This window comes from Accipiter gentilis, chromosome 13 (genome assembly GCF_929443795.1).
Source record: "Accipiter gentilis chromosome 13, bAccGen1.1, whole genome shotgun sequence".
Lineage (NCBI taxonomy): Eukaryota > Metazoa > Chordata > Aves > Accipitriformes > Accipitridae > Astur > Astur gentilis.
Genome location: NC_064892.1, coordinates 2903855 through 2923643, shown reverse-complemented (window position 1 = coordinate 2923643; position 19789 = coordinate 2903855). Strand labels below are relative to the sequence as shown.

Below are 19789 nucleotides of genomic sequence, written 5' to 3'. Positions count from 1 at the left end.
TTACAAAAAGTCTTAAAAAATTACTAAGCTCCAACTTTCAAAGGCACAGCTTTTGTCTCCCGCTGCTCCCGTTGACATGATTTTACAGGACATTCAGCAGTTAGAATTGCAGTCTCCAGCTGAAAAATTCACGCAGGCCCTATTTTATATCCATGACCCTTTAGCTCCTCTCCCTTCCCCATCCTTACTCTCCTGATGCATTTCACAAGCTGAAATCATGCTCCTTCTCAGCTTATGTTTTGCTGCACGAGACGAGTCAGTCTCCTTTAGTGGAAGAGACCTTTAAAGAAGTTTTTATTGTAAAAGAAATTTCATAGCTACAGAATTCATGGAACGTCCTTCCTCCTCCTAGCAGGGCAGCATCGGCATGGTAAAAACAGCACAGCAGCGATGAAGTAAAGGCGACACGCTTCTACCCTCCTGCCGTTATCTCCTCCAGCTTTTCTCCCCCACAGAAGCGCAGCTTGGGGAATCTGCGTACAGATCTGGCACTATTTGTCAGCACCCAAACAAGTTGTAAAATAAATCATGCAACCTAATTTTAGTCCTGGCTGGCAAAGCCAACGTTGCTGCTATCCTAATGCCTATAATTTGGCTCAGAGAAAAATGCTTTGGAGGCAGAGTTGTTTAATTATTTCAAAGGCTGTTGGCCGACGAAGGCTCAACAGGCTTCCAGCTGGCAAAGGCAGGAGGGACGCTCTCCATGATGAGAGGCAGGTTGCCTTGGGATGAAGCCACAGCACATTCTGAACCTCATCGAGGTCTTGTCTTACTCGTGTCCAGGGGATGGCAAACGCAGCTGTGCCAACAAGCGTTAGAGGACTTTTGCACCTCTGCTCTACCTAACCACTGAAAGCTGTCAAGTAAGAAGAAATGGGATTCTTCTTTCCATTACTTGCAGCACCTCTCACGGAAACTGCTGCCGGGAGTAGGGGCTCCGTGGTCTGAGGGCACCATGCCATCATCGCTAGCATTGAATCTTCTCTCGGCCAGACACCACCTAGCTTTTTGATCTTATAAAAGCAATCACTCAATATTACAAACCTGAACATTTAAAAATAAGTCAGTTTTAAAGAAGCGCAGCAGTACCAAAAGCGCTCCACTCGCATCTTCGGCGTCGCTCTGTTTGTTCATGTTGATAATCCGCCCACCGTGGTGGGGACGAGATGAGAAATACCGTCAGCAGTTCCAGACACCGTTTACCTTACGAAATCTTCCGTTCCTTTGCCGAGTCCCCCGGCGGCGTTTTTGTCACACGCATGTCCCACTGCGGGCAGAGGGAAACCGAGAGAGACCCGGTGCAGCGGCAGAGAGGTCCGGACGCCCGTCCCTCGTTTTCCCCCGGAGGACCACAACGCTCCCGGGTACGACCCCGACCCCTTCCCCGCCCCGGGCGTCAAGGTGTTAGCCGCGCTGGGAAGCGCGGTACCACAGCGGAGCCCAGCCTTACCGCGTCAGCCGAGCCTCCCCGAACCCAGCAGCAAACCCGGGCGCCCCGCTGCCCTCGCCCGCCGGTGAAGCCCCCGGTCCCGCTGCTCCCCTTCTGGCCCCTCTCGCACCTCCCGGCCGCGTCCAGCCGAGGGCTCTGCCGAGGAGGAGCGCAGCCGCCATTCCCCGAGCCGCTCCTCTCCTCCCTCGCCCTCCCGCCCGCAGCGGACGAGACCATGAGGGCGCACACGGGGGGGTGGACGGACGGACACGGGACACACAGGGCCACAGAGGTGCCTCTCCCAGCGCCGCCAAAGCCCGCAGGCACAGCGCGGCTCCCCCCCCGCCGGCTGCCAGAGTTGGTGCCGACCGGCGGCGGCGGGGGTGGCGGGGGCGCAGGTGAGCCGGCGGCGCGGCACCCGCCGCGTCTGTTTCCGGCGCGCTCGCGTCCCCGCTCCGCCGCGGCCGGGGGAGGCGACGCAGGCGGCCGCCGCCGCGCAGGTAACGGGCCGGGCCGGGCCGCCCAGCAGCCGCCCTCTCTCCCCTCTCCACCGCTGCCTCGCTGAGCGAGCGGGGCCGTCCCGCCCTCCCGGCGGGCCCCGCTGCCGCCCAGCCGCGGCCCCTTCCGCCAACGCGGGGCTGTTCACTCTGGAACCGACTGGCGGCAGCGCCCGATTGGCGGGGCCGCGCTCCTCGCAGGCAGCTTCCCGCCTACGTGCGCGCGTTTAGATGTTTCCTTGTCGTGTGGGTTTGGGTTTTTTTTTGGTTTTTTTTGTTTTTATTTTCGAGCAGAGACCCCGCTTCTGGCAGAGGAGGACGGCGCGCGCTGTGGGTTCGGTTCGGCGACCCGAAGTGGGCGTCGCGGGGGTCTGCTCTCGAGTGGAACTCCGGCCTCCTGCCCGCTGGGTTTTGCTCCTCTTCGCGCCACGGATGGGCGCGCTGCTGAGATGACATGACACGTGCTGTCAATTTGCTTTTTTTTTTTTTTAAAAAAAAAAGATGGTTGGAAGCAAGCCAAGCTTCTAAATTTGTTTTTGGTAGTTCTTAGATACTCTAAACAAAACCTGCGTTTTTTTCTTGCGTCTTGAAGAATAGGAGGCACGTAAAAATAAAAGGGAACCCTGAACAGCCGTATGAGGAAAGCAGTGAAACAGATTGAGGGTAGTGTTGTCAATTTACAGTCGACAGAGGTAACAGCTACTGTAATTTTCTGTAAGCTTGAGCCTCACTTGCGCAAGTATGCAGGTTTCGTCAGAATTAAGTGACCTTGAGTTGCTGTTGCTGTGATCTGTTTATTTGTATGGATTATTTTTTACTCCACATAGGCAATGTATTGTGACTGGAAGGAATAGAAGTGACCAACCACAACTATGTAAACATGGGAAGCTTTTCATTTTCTTTATTTTTGGTTAGTCACGTGCTGGTTTACAAGCATAATTACTTTTGAGGTCTTTGTCATGGTATCACTGTGGTGTATGCTGTTGACACCTCGCTATTAATAAAAAGTGCTGTTTGTAGAATTCTAGAGATGCTTAGGAAAAGACATGGTGTGTGTTGTGATGTATCTTGAAGAGTGTTTCAGCTTTTGTTGGATGCGAGTTCAAAGCTAAGCATTGCATATATTTTATGTTGATTGAGATGCCTGTACTAACTTCTCGTTTTCTTTCAGGTACCTCGTCAATACGTTGCAGAGGCAATGGAGGCAATGATGCAAACTCTGTTGTAATTGAAACGTAAAGAAAAAAATATTCTTAGCCGTACAATACTCTTTCAGTATCATTCAATGCCTAACATTTCAGAAGATGAAAAAGAGAATGGTGCTGGAAATAATGGAAACGCTGAAAACAAACCTGGGAAAGAATCCCCGGAAGCTTCTCTTTGTGATCCCGTGAAGCCATACTGCATGTCAGATGCCTCCACTGCGCCCTTGGTGTCTAGGGGAGATGGGCATTATCCGTGGGGATGTCCTGTGACTCATACACGAGAGAAATTTTACACCATCTGCTCAGACTATGCTTTTTTAAACAGAGTAACATCTATTTGTAAAAGCCCAAGTGCTTCAGTTAGTGCCTGCCTGTCAGGCGGTGCTGCCTTAAACGTTGGCAATAACACACCTAGCTTGCTCAGCATTCGAACTGGTGCTTCAGAGATCATCTACAGTGAAGATGCTAACTTGGAAAGCTTGCCTGGCGATCTTGGAAAACTTCCACTGGCATGGGAAATTGACAAATCGGAGTTCAATGGCGTGACCACAAATCTGAAGAACAAAGCAGGTGAGGTGGTGAAGATTGGATGTGGTAGGAAAAGGCTTCTTGTTTACAGCTTGCTTGTGGAGGGGACTGGTCAGCACACGTACCTCTCGAGGAAGTGCTGTAGAAGAGCCTGTACATCATTTCAAACAACCAGCTCATTGGGAGAGGAGGGATTGAGTTAGCGTGAAAGTCAGGTGGAGCTGCCCGGGGAAGTGGCTCTAAAACAAGGCTGGCTTCTGCTTAAGTGTGTGGGGTTTTTAGGTATTGTTTGGGATGGCTTCTGGTTTGTTGGTTTTTTGTTGTTTTGGTTTTTTTTCCTGGGGCTTTGGGGGTGGTTTTTTTCTTTCTTTTCTTTTAGTAGGACCTAGTGCATTGTGCAGTGATTACTTTTACCTGTTAAGTACAGGTTTTTCACTTGCAGAAATGTTTCAAGGTACTTCAGAGGTGTATTTTGAAATTAAAGACGCGGTTTATTTATGTGAAGTAGTAAATGAAATCGTTACGGCTTTCTAGGAAAGCAGTTGATTTCTGTAACAGAATTCTATTTATTTTGATTTGCTATATGTATACAGTGTCAGGGAGCTCATTTCTTTAAAACTGGCTTCTTTGCTGCCTCCTATGTTCTTTCTCTGCCTAGTCACAGATTGCAACTGTGAATCAAGCACTTGCATACTCACTTGGTTTTCTTTGTCCTGTAATCCCTCTGCTTACCTAGAGTGGGCTGTTGATTTTTTTTCTTAATGCTTGGCTAGCTAGTCAAATTGCTGTTTTCTCTACCTTAGTATGAAACTAGTTTAGCAAAACTTAAAAACGTATTTGGCAAGTTGGCATTGCCCTTTTATGTGTATAGGTAGTGTCCTTAAATAAAAATAAGAAACAAATTAAAATATCTTACAGGATGTCATTTTTGCTAAAAAATATGTGATACATTTCATTTGGATATGATGGCTTCAAAATGGGACAGAAATACTCCTGCTCCAGCATGTGGCTCAACTCTTCATTTTCCACTGCCTCAGTAGGTTATAAAAAAGAAAGGACCTTGGTGGTGTATTATTCTTACTGAATTTGCATGTAAATTTTCATCAGAAAGTGTAGCTGGTTACAGCACTTGGCTGTGAAGAGCGAGTGTTTCATTATATTTCCCTGTGCATTTAATGTTAGGAGATGGAAGTCCATGTTGGTCTGGGAGTCTATTTCTGGGATGGCCGATTTAACGCATTAGAATAATCAGATTGGCTGCTCTCTCTAAACGGTTGAGCAGGTCATCATTATTTCTGTTCACGAACTAAATACGATGTTGTTTACGGAGCTAATGGCAGCTTTACAAACCTGTTGACAATCTTGATTGATTATGTATTTGAGCTTTTTCCTTCAATTAATGTTTAGTCCTGATTTGCACTTACTAACACAACCAGTGCTTCTGTTTGAGGTGCATGCTGTTACTAAAAATATTTAAGGAGGGAGTTATGAAAAGTAAACTAGTCATTCATTTGTTTCTAAAATCTGTTTTGCAGGCAACATGAAGAAACAAGTGACAAAGAAAAAATCTGTAGACAAAAAAAGCAAACAATACAGGGAGTGTCCTCAACGTTCTGCTCTTGAAGATGTGAAGGAGAGGAAAGTGTTGGACCTCCGGAGATGGTAGTATTTATGAATTGTATTTAAGATTATCCCCATGTAGTTTGTCGGTAAACACTGTTGGTGGTTATCTGATTTCAAACTTCTTAATAGGTCTTCGTACTTTTTTTTTTTTTAGTAGAAATGGGGATATGTTAAGCATACATAGACTTAATCTCATACTTTCTACAAGAAGAACGAGAGCTTCCCTCTGATCTGTTGAAATTCTAAAAACACTTTCTAAATGTTTTTTTCTTTCAATAAGGAAAATTTGGGGATTCATTGCTTAAAAAAATGCAAATTCATTAGCATGCTCAGGCAAAAAGTAACCTTGAACACAGTACTGATATGTCTTACTCCTGATTTTTCATTTTGCTGGGAAATACTTGATCAGAATCTGTCGGTTCTGTACAACCTATATCATATGAATATAGTTCACTAAATTCACTTAGTTTAATGACTCTGTCTGGTTCTTACTGTATGTCTATGACATCAGAAGGTTAGAGCTAGTCTAGGGAATCTGCCACCAGGAATGACATTCGTTAGTAAATTGGTAGAGATGTAGTTTCCTACAAGTTCACGTGTTAGAAGAGACTGGATCAAACTGTACATTATGTTAGTACAGAACCATTTCTTCTTACGGGAGCATTTGTACAGAACTGCCATGGGGCTGTTAGAAATTTAACTGGTTTGTCTGAAATAGGGTAATACTATCTGACAAGCTTAAATTGGTTAACATATTTGGCCCATTATGTATTTTTTTTTAAAAGAATGCACTTTTGTTTTTTTAATACAGGCGACATAAAAACATTTACTATAACATGGCACTTCAGTGGCATGTCACACAGGAAAGTAGTTCAGATTGCTCCTCTAGCTAAATGAAGAATGCTTACCTATCTGTTTGGGTTTTTGTTTGTTTTAGGTATTGTGTTAGCCGACCTCAATACAAGACTTCCTGTGGAATTTCATCCTTAGTGTCTTGCTGGAATTTCTTATATAGTACACTGGGAGCTGGAAGGTAGGTCACACAGACAGCTTTGCCTCTAGAAAGTCTAAAATATGTTGCCAATTGCGTTATTAAACAATATTTCCTTCCCTCCCCTCCAGTTTACCACCTATTACTCAAGAAGAAGCTTTGCATATACTGGGCTTTCAGCCCCCGTTTGAGGAGATTAGGTTTGGTCCCTTCACTGGAAATACAACTTTAATGAGGTACGTTTGGTTCTTTTGATGCAGCTAAATTGTTAATGTATGCAAAAATAACATAAAACTAAGAGACAGGACCTTTAAAAATACAGTAGTAGTTCATTTAGTTAAAAAAAAAAAAAAAAGTGGCATACACAAGTTAGTTGTCTTAAGTTTTAGAATAATGAAGCATACCTGGGTACTCTGACAGTGCCCAAAGAAACTTCTCAAAGAGTTTTTCGCACTAGCCATTTTGTATAGCGCAATGCTGCTACACAGATCGGGTGAACATGAAATTCTCTTTGATTTTCGTTCAGTTTGTTTAATGGTTGTATAATACTCTAATGGATCGAGTCTCCTGGTTAGGAAATTTTTTTCTTTACTCTCATTTTCCTGTTTTTGAAAACGCATGTTAAATGCTTTTTAATGTCACTGAAACAGCCTGGAAAGGCAACTGATATACTAGTAGCTTTATGTAAAATATAATTTAAGAATTGAAAATGAGATGGTGAGTGCTGCACCTTTGCTGCAATGGAGCAGTTCAGGAGGAGGAGGGGAAGAAAAAACTCAACCAGAAAACATGGGGCTGGAGTCACAGAACACTTGAACTTTCAAATTCTGTTTCACTTCTGCTCTTCAGTTTCCTGATCTTGATGAGTTGGGTCTAAAGACTTTGTCCTTTTGTTTGTTTGTTTTATTAAGCTCATAAGGAATTTTAGGATTAAACAGGGCTAGGAGCGTTTTGTACGTGAGTGTTGAACATCTTGACAGGGCTTTGGTGTATTACCCTGCTCTGAGATTTAAAAGTTTTGCAGCGTTCTTGCCTGTTTCATGAGTGGCATTTGATCTAGTTAGTATTTTTTGAAGGCAATGTATAGGGTTTGGCACAGAATGTGGGTGCCGGATTTGAAAATGTGGCAGCAGTCTGTTCTTTAATGGTAGCATGCTGGCTAGATCATTAGAGAGTGTTGTGAAAACTTCCTTCTCTGCCTTAGGAGACTTGGATCCAGATTTTGTATCTCGTTAGGAGTATGTTAGGGTATAGCAACTCTCGTATACGAAGCTGATAAATTGTTCTGTCTCTTCATGTCAACAGTCAATGCAGACAAAAATTAAACTTGTAATTCTTCTTCCTTTTGCCCTGTGAGTGCCCTTTGTGCTGCAGAAAAGTTACCCTTATTAGGGTTTTTTTTTCTGCTGGGTCAAATAATTTTTAAGTACTTGGCAGACTGGAAAACAGGAGGGCTGAGAGCCAACTCCATCACCCAACATAGCTTTATGATTGAATATCTTCAGAGATGTGAATTTGAATCTTATAAGGTGGAAAAGTGAGTATCTGAGACAAAATACTATTTGCAGACCTGTCCTCACTTACTGCTGCTGTGAGGAGTTGCAGTATGGGACTCCTGTAACGCTTGGGCATTGTGAAGCTTATGTGACAGAAGCCCAAAATGATATGCAGAAAGTCTCACTTGAAGGGTCCTGCCTTCTGGTGTCTTAGAAGGTTTCCTTCATGTAGCTTACAAATCATGGTTGAAGCTTGGCACTTCAGAATTTGAGTGCCTTTCTAAAGGCTGAGTTACTGAAAGTTAGGCGTGACTGGACTGAACACAATAGGACCAACATTTCATATCCAGTCCTTTAGTTATTATGGAACCATGTTGGAAAAGGCTTTGAGTATTTCTTTCTCTCTCTAGGACACGTTTTGTTTGTATTAGGGTATTAGGTCATCTACAGTCTATATCCTAGCATGCTAGGTTCTCTAGTAGCACAGCGAGACTTTTTTCTAAATTGTCAAACAGAGGGAAAGTGGGAGGAAAGACAATTGCATTTAATAACTCTTGAGTTACTACAGTCTTTAAGCTTATTGTTTCAGATGGTTTAGGCAAATAAATGATCACTTCCATATCAAGGGATGCTCATATGTTCTGTATAAACCTCATGGGAAGAACAAGACAGCTGGAGAAACTGGTATGTAGCTAATCCTAAAGCATTCTTCTCACAGTATATAAACTGAAAAATCCTGCAATGTGTAGCATTTGACAGGACAAATTCTGTAAGTAGTACTTGCAGTTTGAGATAAGCTGTCAAATAGCTCCCAGTTGCATGATTTTTCTGGTTGTACTTTTTCTCTTATTTTGCCAAAACTTTCATTTGTACTTTTATTTTGATAAAATATATTCTGTGCTATATATTCTGCTATCACAGAACTAGATTTTTAAGGTATCCGGGAGGACACTGCACTTCCAGTTCTGTGTTGGTGTCCTGGAAGATGCGTGTGCTATAATACACTGCGGGGGGGCAACACGGTTGTATTTCAGCATTTTAGAAATCTATGTTGTGTAAAAATTTAGAATGTACGGCACAAAAGTATTAATTCCTTTAATAAATGTTTTATACTTTTAAAAAATGCAATTTTAAAGTTAGTGAACTGATCCGTTCTGCCTGACTTTACCCAAACATCTGTCTCTGAAAGTTAGGTGATTATTCTCATTTAGCTTGTGAAGCTGCATTTTTATGTGTACTTTTAAGTGTGTTACCTAAAGAAAAATTATACTTTCATACACAGTTTATTAGCCTTTGGTATAGTCTGGGTAATTATCTTCTAACTGTAAGGTTCCTTAAAAGGGTAAAAGCCATGCTGAAAAGTTTTCGGGGAGATTATTAACGTGGAAATCATTTTCTGTTCTTGGCATCCCATTTGAGAATTCGGTCATGTTTCAGTGCCTTTTCTAGTCTTTTCTTGAAACCGAGCACTGCGGTCACATTACAAAATATTGTATGCCCAAATATGGAATGCGTTCCTGAGACTAGGAAGCTCCAAGAAGCTCATGACACCAAAACGATTGAAAGCTTTCAGGGGTTTCAGTAGTATCATTGATGTGTGCTACATCTGACTTGGGGCAGTGGGACTGCATTGTGTTGCAGTGTGTATTTTCTAGGTTAAGAGATGCTTCTGGTTCTTTTTTTTTTTTTTTTTTTTTTTTTTGGCAGAACAAGTAATTTTTAATATGACTTCGATCTAAGTACAATGCCTACTTTATATCACATTTCCCTAGTACAGACTGTGTGGCAGATGTTGGGGGTTTTTTGTATCAGGCAGGAAATTAAATACTAAGACCTTTGAAATCAAAACTGTATTTTATGCATGCCTGTCAAGTCATGTCCTCTAATTTAAAAAGCAGTGTAACTATTTTGATATTATCAAATAGGTATTTTTTGCTGAATATGTTAAGGCAGGACTCAAACCGCTCTGGACTGTTAATGTGATCTTTCTTTGTAGCTGCAGGGGCTCTTGCAAAGCTGACACGTGGGCTGAAAGATGACTCAATGGCCTACATCTACCATTGCCAAAACCATTATTTCTGCCCAATTGGATTTGAAGCAACCCCAGTAAAAGCTAGTAAAGCCTATAGGTAAGATACTGTGTTTATGCTTATTTTAGTGGAGGAAACGTACAGAAAAAAATTACTGCAAGTTGATACCATTTTGCTCCCTAAAAAACTTTTCAGCGTGTGTTGTAAAAGCATTTATGCCTGAACTAGCTGAATGCTACTGTGTGGTTTGAAAGGATTGACTTAAAATTAAACACAACTAAGCAGACTAGGTTGAGAGAACTTAAACAGAAAACTATGAGTGGTACTAAGAAATAGGTTAAAGACATTTTAGTCAGATACGGAGAGGGTAGTTATTTTCTTGAAGGACAAGTGAAGGTAATTACCCTGAAAAATAAAACCAGGTGTTTCTTAAGGAAACAATAAAAAGCCAGCTAATTATGGGGAGAGTCTGTTCCCAGAGGACTTGGTGGGAAACAAAAGAAGGAAGTGTGTGTGTGTGTGTGTTGGGATTTTTCTTGTAAACTAGAAGCAAAAAGCCTACAATGATGTTGATCCATTACGGAGTGGACATGATAAAATCTGCACTTACAGAAACCAGTGTTTGTGTACGGTGAGAACAGGGGATGTGTAGGTATTGGAGGATGGTGGTTACATACTTTTGCAATGTTGACTAATAATGATGCTAAACTGCAACTATGGGAGTATAAGGCTTAGAAAATAAAGATATCTGAATAATTTGTTACCAGGAATTGGCGGGGGTGTGGGGAGAGAAGGTAGAAGAGATCTCTGGACTGTCACAGTTTTGCTTTTGCTATGTTTGGCTTTTTTACACAACACTTGGAATGCTGGAGCACTTCTCAAAGACCAGGAGAAACTTAATATGCCAGTTGTTTTAGAATAAAAATACAATTACCTGAATAATTTCAGGTTTGTCAGGGTGATATTACTAAGGATGAAATAATGGAATAGTTGATACAGGTTTCAATTAAATATAGGTTTTGAAAGAGGATAACAGCATTGATATTCATACTGAGTTTAGGGAAAGTCTTGCATTAAACCCACAAATTTTAAGTTCAAAAAATTTCATTATCTTGAGGCAATTTATCTTAACTTTTGTAAGGCATTTCACTTGCTGCAGTATGATATGCTGAGAGTAGTTTGTTTTACTTCATTCACAGAACCATATTAAACTGGTTTTCCTCTCTCGAAGTAGTTGCAAACAAATTATGTATTGGATGTTTCTGTTGGACTTTCTCAAGGTTCACCTGTTGGTCAGTATTTAATAGTATTATCATTGAGCCTAAGAAGACAATCCCTGACAAAATTAGCAGATAACCAATAGTGGGGAGTGCCAAACAATGAAAAGACTAGTTCCCTGGTGTAAGGGGAGCCTCAGTCTTGCACTTTGCTTACCAAGCAGTCTGCCTTTGGCTGTGTTGAAGATGTAGAGTTGCATCAAGGAATGGAGAATACTAGCTCTACTTTTAGAGTTCAAAATGGTAATTGTTTGGAGGTAATAAAGCATAATCATCTGAATCTAATTTGTTCCTGGTGTGAGTCTGACCATAGGTTTAATGAAAGCTTTTAGTATGTGAACAAAAGAATACAGAAGTTTTTAATTAACACTGCATTCACTGACATGCCATGTGAGTGAGAAGAGTGTGGAAAATATGGCCCAAATAGAAGTCGCAACACATCAGTCTGCTTAAGTTTACCAAAAGGTTAATGGCTTGCTTACTTGACCAGTTAATAAGAATTTGCACTGGAAGACCAAAGTAAAAAAGAAAAAATTATTCACTAAGTCAAAAATGCAGTTTGAGAAACAATATGGTCCACTGTGTAGAAACTGAATGTGCCTTATATCTAGTTTAAATTTATATCGTTTAGTAACAAATGAGAACAATGGTTTCAATACTTTACCCATGGTTGAAAGGGTTTCTCAATCACTAGTGATGTTATTTTTAAGTCAATATTAGATTTTCTTCCTAATGACACATCTCATCTAACAATGTAACATGAAGTAATGAGTTCAAGGAACTTTTATAGCCTTAGTTTAGGCTGGAGGTCAGACCAGAAGAGCATCCTGTTCTCTTGATATCTTCTAATAACTTACTGGGAAAAAAAAAATTCTAGGTTCCAGAAGCACTATCAATAGATTCTGCAGCAGTTCTTGTTTACCTGTTTTTGCATTCTAGTTACAAAGGAAAGCTTTTCTTTAAAAATCGAGCTAAGAAACATTTAAGTTCCAAAAGAAAAGGGTAGATAGGTTGCTAGGTGGAGTTTAGGAGACAGTTCTTAGGTCACCCACAGACTTCCTGTATGATCTTAGGTTGCTGGATTTGGACTCGGGAGACCTGGGTTCAGTTCCCAGTTCAACCACAGACTTCCAGTGTGACTTTAGGTAAGTCAATTAATCTATCCTGTGTCTTGGTTTCCCATCTGTAGAATGATGGCATACATGGTTATTTTACAGGGAATTTTTTATAAGTAAACAAATTATTGCAAGCAGTAAGGCCATATGCTGTCTAATACCCAAGGCAGAAAAATCTCAGGTTTTGTCACAGTTGAAACTGAAGTAGTTTTTCACGGGATTATTATACACAGGAAGTCACAGAACAATCACCTGTATCTCATCAGTCTGCCTTGATGTCTGTCACAAATTTTCCCAGACAAGGTTACTGCAGGCTTTGAGTTTTTTGGAAGTTGCTCGCAAACTTGAACTAGTATCGGTTGAGGGTTTTGTTTTTTAATATGTGGTATTGGATGCTTAGGAGGAAGCAGTTGAAGTTACCAGTTGTTTTCATACAGGTTACCCTACAGCTGTCAGTAACAACAGTCAGCTGGGGTACCGTTTAAAAATAGTGGAAGGGGCTCTTTAGTGAGTCTGTTAGACATGACAGATAGGGAGGAAGATGTTTGTCCCTCCTTCATGTGGCTTTCCACAACTCTTATTTCTATTGTTACGTATATATTTATTGTATATTTATATTTGGATCTTATACTAGACTGCCTTTCATCCAAGTAACACTATTTTTAATGAAGATCTGTCTTTCTGCCAAATAATAAGCAGTAGCTTCTATCTTGCTTGCAGGCTGTGTGAAACAAAAAGTTTCCCTGTATGCAATGGCAAACACTATTTATGGCACAGGAGCTGGTTTTTAGTTTGGCTGAGGAAATGTTAGAAAATCGTAAAAGGAACAATAGAATGTTAATCTCTCTTTTTCTTTTTAGTATGCACAATAAATCTTACTAGGATTGTATCTTCTATTGAACAGAGGTCGTGTCTTGCAGCAAGAAGTAGAATATTGGATCTTAATTGGAGAGCCGAGCAGAAAACATCCAACAATACACTGTAAAAGGTACGTTACTTGGTAAGGATATAAAACAATATGGGTTTTTTTCGAAAAAATTTGTATTTCTCTACTAAGGGTCACCAAGTAACTTTTTAGTTCTCTTGAATGAATATACTGTAGTTCTAACAGAAACAGGCACTTTAGTGAGAAACTTCATGTTCTGACCTCAGGGCTGGCTCTGCAGTTTTATATCATGTGGCAGGGCACGTGTGGGCTGCTGAAAGCCAAAACCTGTTTCTCTTGTTTGAGTGTGATACAGCTCACATTAGTCATGAAGAAAAGACACCTCAGCTGTCTGCGATATTGCTAATTGCGACTTACAGGCTGTACAAACCTTGGGGGAGTTTATGCTGCAATTGAGGATGTACACAGGCTGTGTCTGGTGTGTGCACAGGGTATTTTGCTGCTACCAAGGTTCTCCTAGCTCAGGTGCAGGTACAGCCTGTGCTCTGCTGCACTATTAGCTTATCTATGCGGTAAAACCTTACATTTATGATGAGGTCTGGCTCATATGAAGTTGGTGTCTAAATTAGCCGTACAGATTAGGAGAGCTAGAGGGTGCTATGTAGAAATTTCATCGATTAGTTCTATTTGTCATGATAAATTAATAGAACAGCTTTCTCATCTTTACTTGACATAATAGTTCGTAATGGTTAATATTAATTTTTGAAATGGGGGAACAGTGCAATAGAATAGTATTTCTCAAGAAACCAATTCTGTGGCCAAAACATAAGTTTTAGTGAATAGCTTCTCTGCCTGGCCCAAGTTAATTATGGAAAGATTTTTCTTGATACATTAGGAAAAGAGCTGTGGAAAAAAAAGAAGGAGAAATTGCACAACTTCTTTGTTTCCTCTTCTTTATTGTCTAATTATTTTGAAAAAGTGTTTGAAAGCGCTTATCTGATGATTTCATAGCCAGTCAGATCTAACCCAGTACCTAAAACCCAGATACTTTTTTTTTTTTTTGCTTTGTCAATGATGTGACTATGTCAATAACTGTAAATTGCTGGATATTTTGGACTAATTTAAGTGCAACAAAATAAAAATAGCGTTATGCATGTGGTTGCTGTGCTGAGAAATGGTATATTATACATGCCACTGACAGAATGTTGTCCTGTGGTATATAAGCTACAAATGGCACAGGAGAAGGTTTCTGAATATAGAATACAAACCTTTGTAATATTATTTTTGGTTGTGGAGACATGTTTCCTCCTGCTACAGTCCCAATGAGAGCTAGCAGAAATGTCTGTGCTTAAGGTACGAGGTTGGGATAGAAGTGGATCTTCTGAACTTGTAGGGTGGTGTCAGAGAGAAGCAGGTAATTAGATGTTGACAGAAATGAAAAGGTGATGAGTAGGCTTAAAGAGGTCTGGCACATGAGGTTAGCAAATGTGACACCTGTGTACAGGAAGGGTCAGAGGGGGTACCTGGGGAACTACAGGCCTGTCAGCCTGACCTCCGTGCTGGGAAGGTTATGGAGCAGATCATCCTGAGTGCCATCACTCGTCATGTACAGGACAACCAGGTGATCAGGCCCAGCCAGCATGGGTTTGTGAAAGGCAGGTCCTGCTTGACTAACCTGATCTCCTTCTATGACAAGGTGACCCACTTAGTGAATGAGGGAAAGGCTGTGGATGTTGTCTACCTAGACTGTAGTAAAGCCTTTGACACCGTTTCCCACAGCATTCTCCTGGAGAAACTGGCTGCTCATGGCTTGGACAGGCGTACTCTTTGCTGGGTAAAAAACTGGCTGGCTGGATGAGCCCAGCGAGTTGAGGTGAATGGAGTTAAATCCAGTTGGTGGCTGGTCACAAGTGGTGTTCCCCAGGGCTCAGTATTGGGGCCAGTTCTGTTTAATATCTTTATCAACTATCTGGATGAAGGAATGGAGTGCACCCTCAGCAAGTTTGCAGACGATACCAAGTTGAGAGGGAGTGTTGATCTGCTGGAGGGTAGGAAGGCTCTACAGAGGGATCTGGACAGGCTGGATCGATGGGCCAAGGTCAATTGTATGAGGTTCAACAAGGCCAAGTGCCGGGTCCTGCACTTGGGTCACAACAACCCCATGCGGGGCTATAGGCTTGGGGAAGAGGGGCTGGAAGGCTGCCCGGTGGAAAAGGACCTGGGGGTGCTGGTCGACAGCCGGCTGGATATGAGCCAGCAGCGTGCCCAGGTGGCCAAGAAGGCCAACGCCATCCTGGCCTGTATCAGAAATGGTGTGGCCAGCAGGAGCAGGGACGTGATTGTCCCCCGGTACTGGGCACTGGTGAGGCCGCACCTCGAGTCCTGTGTTCAGTTTTGGGCCCCTCACGACAAGATGGACATGGAGGTGCTGGAGCGTGTCCAGAGAAGGGCAACGAAGCTGGTGAAGGGTCTGGAGCACAAGTCTTATGAGGAGCAGCTGAGGGAACAGGGGTTGTTTAGTCTAGAAAAGAGGAGGCTGAGGGGAGACCTGATCGCTCTCTACAACTGCCTGAAAGGAGGGTTGTGGTGAGGTGAGTGCTGGTCTCTTCTGTCAGGCGACTGGAGATAGGACGAGAGGAAATGGCCTCAAGTTGCACCAGGGGATGTTTAGGTTGGATATTAGGAAAAATTTCTTCACCAAAAGGGTTGTCAGGTATTGGAACAGGCTGCCCAGGGAAGTGGTTGAGTCACCATCCCTGGAGGTATTTGAAAGACATACAGATGTGGCACTTAGGGACATGGGCTAGTGGTGGACTTGGCAGTGCCAGGTTAACAGTTGGACTTGATTATTTTAAAGTTCCTTTCCAATGTAAATGATTCTGTGATATTTGTTCCAGTTGGGCTAGAAGGAGCTATGAAGCTCTGAAGAGCTGAGTGACTGGGGAATGATTGAATTGATAGTTTATTACAGATGGGAATTAAATAGAATGCAGGAGTGAGTTATGGTGAGAGCTCTCTGGTAAAAACAGACTTAGGAGGTGAGAAAAACAGCCAAGTGTTTGAACAAAATAATACAAAAGGGTAAGAGAGGTTTAAATAAAGTAAAAGATAATGTTTGTCCTTGCCTAAACCGCACTTTGCTGCTTCCTTTCACAAACTGATGAATCGGTAAGGGTAAGCAACGCAACTAATGCCTCGTGGCACTGTAACTCATTTTGGAAGGTGTTTCCCAAGAGCAGGAATAAGCACTGAATGCTTTGATTAAAAGTGATGCTTTTATATCTAGCTTGATGTCTTTAATACTGAGGCTTTTATATCTTTACACGTTTGCTTATCTTTAAATCACTGGTAAGACTACTTAAAGCTGCAGATCTGTATTTGCATGCGTGTGTACATGAGTCTTAGTGGTGGTGAGGTTTCATAAATGTCATCTCAGTAGTAATAATCTTATTCTGTAGGTGGGCAGATATTGTCACTGACCTAAACACCCAAAATCCAGAATATCTAGATATTCGACACCTAGAGAGAGGATTGCAGCATCGAAAAACAAAGAAGGTAAGATGAACTTACTAAGATGGGAGGAGATTCATGGTGGATTTTTCACAAACTTACTTATACTTCAGCAGTGCAAGATAACTTCACTAAAAGAAATTTGTTATGAAGGGTTGCTGAATACAAGAGTCAAATGTGGGTATTTACATACCACAGTCATTGATATTTACTTGCAGGACAAGATACAATACAGCAGTAGTGTGCTATGTGCTAGGATGAACCAGGATATCTGCATATACAGTATATTTGGTCACAACATTTAACCTTGTTGGCTTAAAATGTAGCTGCAGCAAGTGTAGAAATAGTCTACAGACAAATTACAGATCCTTTTGGTGCATGACCTTCTAGCTACGTGTAAGTGGGAAAGAAAGTACAGTTGAGTAGGATGACACATAAAGGAATCCATGTGTCTCTTGTGTGGACTTACTGTCAATACATACAGCTTTCTTTACTATAGATAGAGCTATATCTTGTGGGAGAGGAATGCATTTTTGATTTGGAGATTGGAAGCCTATGAGAAATAATAGGCTGAAGAGATGATTTCAGATGTGGAGCTTCTATGGAAGACTGTGTCAGTGTTGTGGTTTAACCCCAGCCAGCAACTAAGCACCACGCAGCCGCTCGCTCACTCCCCCCATCCAGTGGGATGGGGGAGAAAATCGGGAAAAGAAGTAAAACTCGTGGGTTGAGATAAGAACGGTTTAATAGAACAGAAAAGAAGAAACTAATAATGATAACACTAATAAAATGACAACAGTAGTAATAAAAGGATTGGAATGTACAAATGATATGCAGGGCAATTGCTCACCACCTGCCGACCGACACCCTGCCAGTCCCCGAGCGGCGATTCTCTGTCCCCCCACTTCCCGGTTCCTATACTGGATGGGATGTCCCATGCTATGGAATACACCGTTGGCCAGCTTGGGTCAGGTGCCCTGGCTGTGTCCTGTGCCAACTTCTTGTGCCCTGGCTGGGCATGAGAAGCTGAAAAATCCTTGACTATAGTCTAAACACTACTGAGCAACAAACGAAAGCATCAGTGTGTTATCAACATTCTTCGCATACTGAACTCAAAACATAGCACTGTACCAGCTACTAGGAAGACAGTTAACTCTATCCCAGCTGAAACCAGGACAGTCAGCAAGATGAGAAGGGACCAGAACAGATAATTTGTGTGAAAGTGGCTAGAGGGTAAAAAAGATTAGCGGAAGATAAGTTATACTAGCCCATGGAAGATAAAAAGGGTAACTTAAAAAGATGAGAAAGGCCGCAGTAATTGATTCTGGGAAACAATCAAAATTGATTGAGGTGAGTTGTTTGTTTGTGGATATGGTTTTGTAGGGGGGGTTTTGTTTGCTTTTTTTTTTTTTTTTTCCTAAATAATTTGTTCCCCTCCAAGATGTTTATTTCAAGTATCTGTGTATGTTAGAAATGTGCTTGTGTGCATTTAACAAAGAACCTTTTTACTTTGATTAGGTTGGAGGAAATCTTCATTGCATCATTGCCTTTCAGAGACTTAACTGGCAAAGATTTGGTCCTTGGAATTTTCCATTTGGAAATGTTAGACAGGATAAACAATGCCAAACACAAGGACAAGGAATTTCCAAATCTGAGAGTGAAGACAATATCTCTAAGAAACAACATGGACGACTGGGGCGATCTTTCAGTGCTGGCTTTCATCAAGAATCTACGTGGAAGAAAGCTAATCTTCGTGAGAGGAGGAACAGTGGGTATCAGAGTTATAATGATTATGATGGAAATGATTAAAATTAACTTTAGATAATACAGTTGATACATTAAAGTTAGTTTTAATCGAGACACATTAGGGATCTATTAGTCCTAGAATACATATGAATAGAAACTATGGTATAAGATACAGCTTCATAATTATTAAATAAGTCTGATGACATGGTTGCGATGGATGAGATCTGATGTATAAACTGACAGATAAGCACAGATTATTGTACTTTTGCAATCAAAAGTAAATATGACAGCAAAATCAATCATTTCTTTTGAAGTAATTGTACCATGTCCTGATTGTGAAAATGAGAGCAGATTGAAATTAGTCAATGTAATAAACAGACTTCGCTGAAAATACTTAGTATTCAAAAGCATGAAAATTTATGATACGGCTTTATAAAAAGGGTTATTCTGCAAATGGAATAAGGATAAAAGTAACCATTGCCTTCCTTTTCAACACTCCATTTTATTAAGGCTGTCCATACCCAGTGAAAAGGAAAAAACCCAGATAGGTTAGAAAACCTTGTCAGATTCACAAAGTGAATGTACACTCTCCATTTAGTTCCCAGTAGACTTCTGTCAGTCAGATAATCAGATTTTGTCAAGCAGCTCTCAGTTACTGTTTGTTCCCTTAGCTGGATGCCTCTTGTAGACTGAGAGGAATTGCCTGTGGCAGGGTAAGTTGGAGGACGGACTTTCTTCATTGCTTTTGTTCTGTGGGTACAGCAGCTGAATTCTTACCCTGCAGCCTCTTGAGAGCACGGACTTGATTAACACAAGCTTGTGAAATTCAGCATTAAAAAGCTGCATTTACCACTAGCCAAATGAGCTAGCTGAACACTGCATTCTGTTGGCAGTTCTTTTCCTTGTTCAGTCTTAAAAGCTCTGTCATTTTTCTGCTGCTCTTTTCATTTTGTATGAAGGGGATGCAAGTGCCGAAAACTGCTGGCAGCCCTGATGATATTATATACCTCTCAGCCAGCAAACAATTCAAGCTTTTTCAGGTGACCATATGCAGTCTCTTCCTCCCCACCCTCCTCGTTTGAAATTCATGCAGTTGTTTGCCCAGACACATCTCAACAGTTGTAACTTTCTGTATACCAATGTTCATACCTGCTCAAGGATTAATTTTTTGACATAAAAAGATTTGTCATGGAATGCAGGGGTTTTGTAGGTTGCTGCTTTTGTTAACCAAAAATGGGAGACTTTTAGACTTTTGTTCATTCAATAAAATTTGTTTTCTATTTTGTCGTTGGCTTTTCATTTGTCCTGGGAATGCTGACCCTATGTTTAGCGAAGGCTTTCGGCAAAGTAGGTAAGCAAAGCATCAGAATTGCAGCCCCTGCTTAGCAAGGTAATCCAGGAGGTGGGATAACTTTGCTCATAAGCCTGTGCAGCCACTGTGACTTAACTTGTAGTA

General features: G+C 41.6%; 1 protein-coding gene across 3 annotated transcripts; it reads left to right on the top strand.

Annotated features, from left to right (window-relative positions):
* Positions 1–1821: 1821 nt before the first annotated feature.
* On the top strand, positions 1822–19616 carry BIVM (basic, immunoglobulin-like variable motif containing). 3 transcript variants are annotated; one of them, XM_049815689.1, is made up of 11 exons: positions 1822–1929; positions 3098–3701; positions 5195–5321; positions 6220–6315; positions 6405–6509; positions 8359–8453; positions 9766–9898; positions 12150–12221; positions 13096–13179; positions 16536–16632; positions 18106–19616. In XM_049815689.1, the coding sequence occupies exons 2-11, from the start codon at positions 3212–3214 to the stop codon at positions 18394–18396; spliced, it is 1590 nt and encodes a 529-aa protein (XP_049671646.1). In that variant the 5' UTR covers positions 1822–1929; positions 3098–3211; the 3' UTR covers positions 18397–19616. The 3 variants fall into 3 exon arrangements, with proteins under 3 accessions (XP_049671646.1, XP_049671645.1, XP_049671647.1); XM_049815688.1 differs by having other exon boundaries at positions 1855–2618; XM_049815690.1 differs by lacking the exon at positions 12150–12221 and having other exon boundaries at positions 1855–2618.
* Positions 19617–19789: the final 173 nt, after the last annotated feature.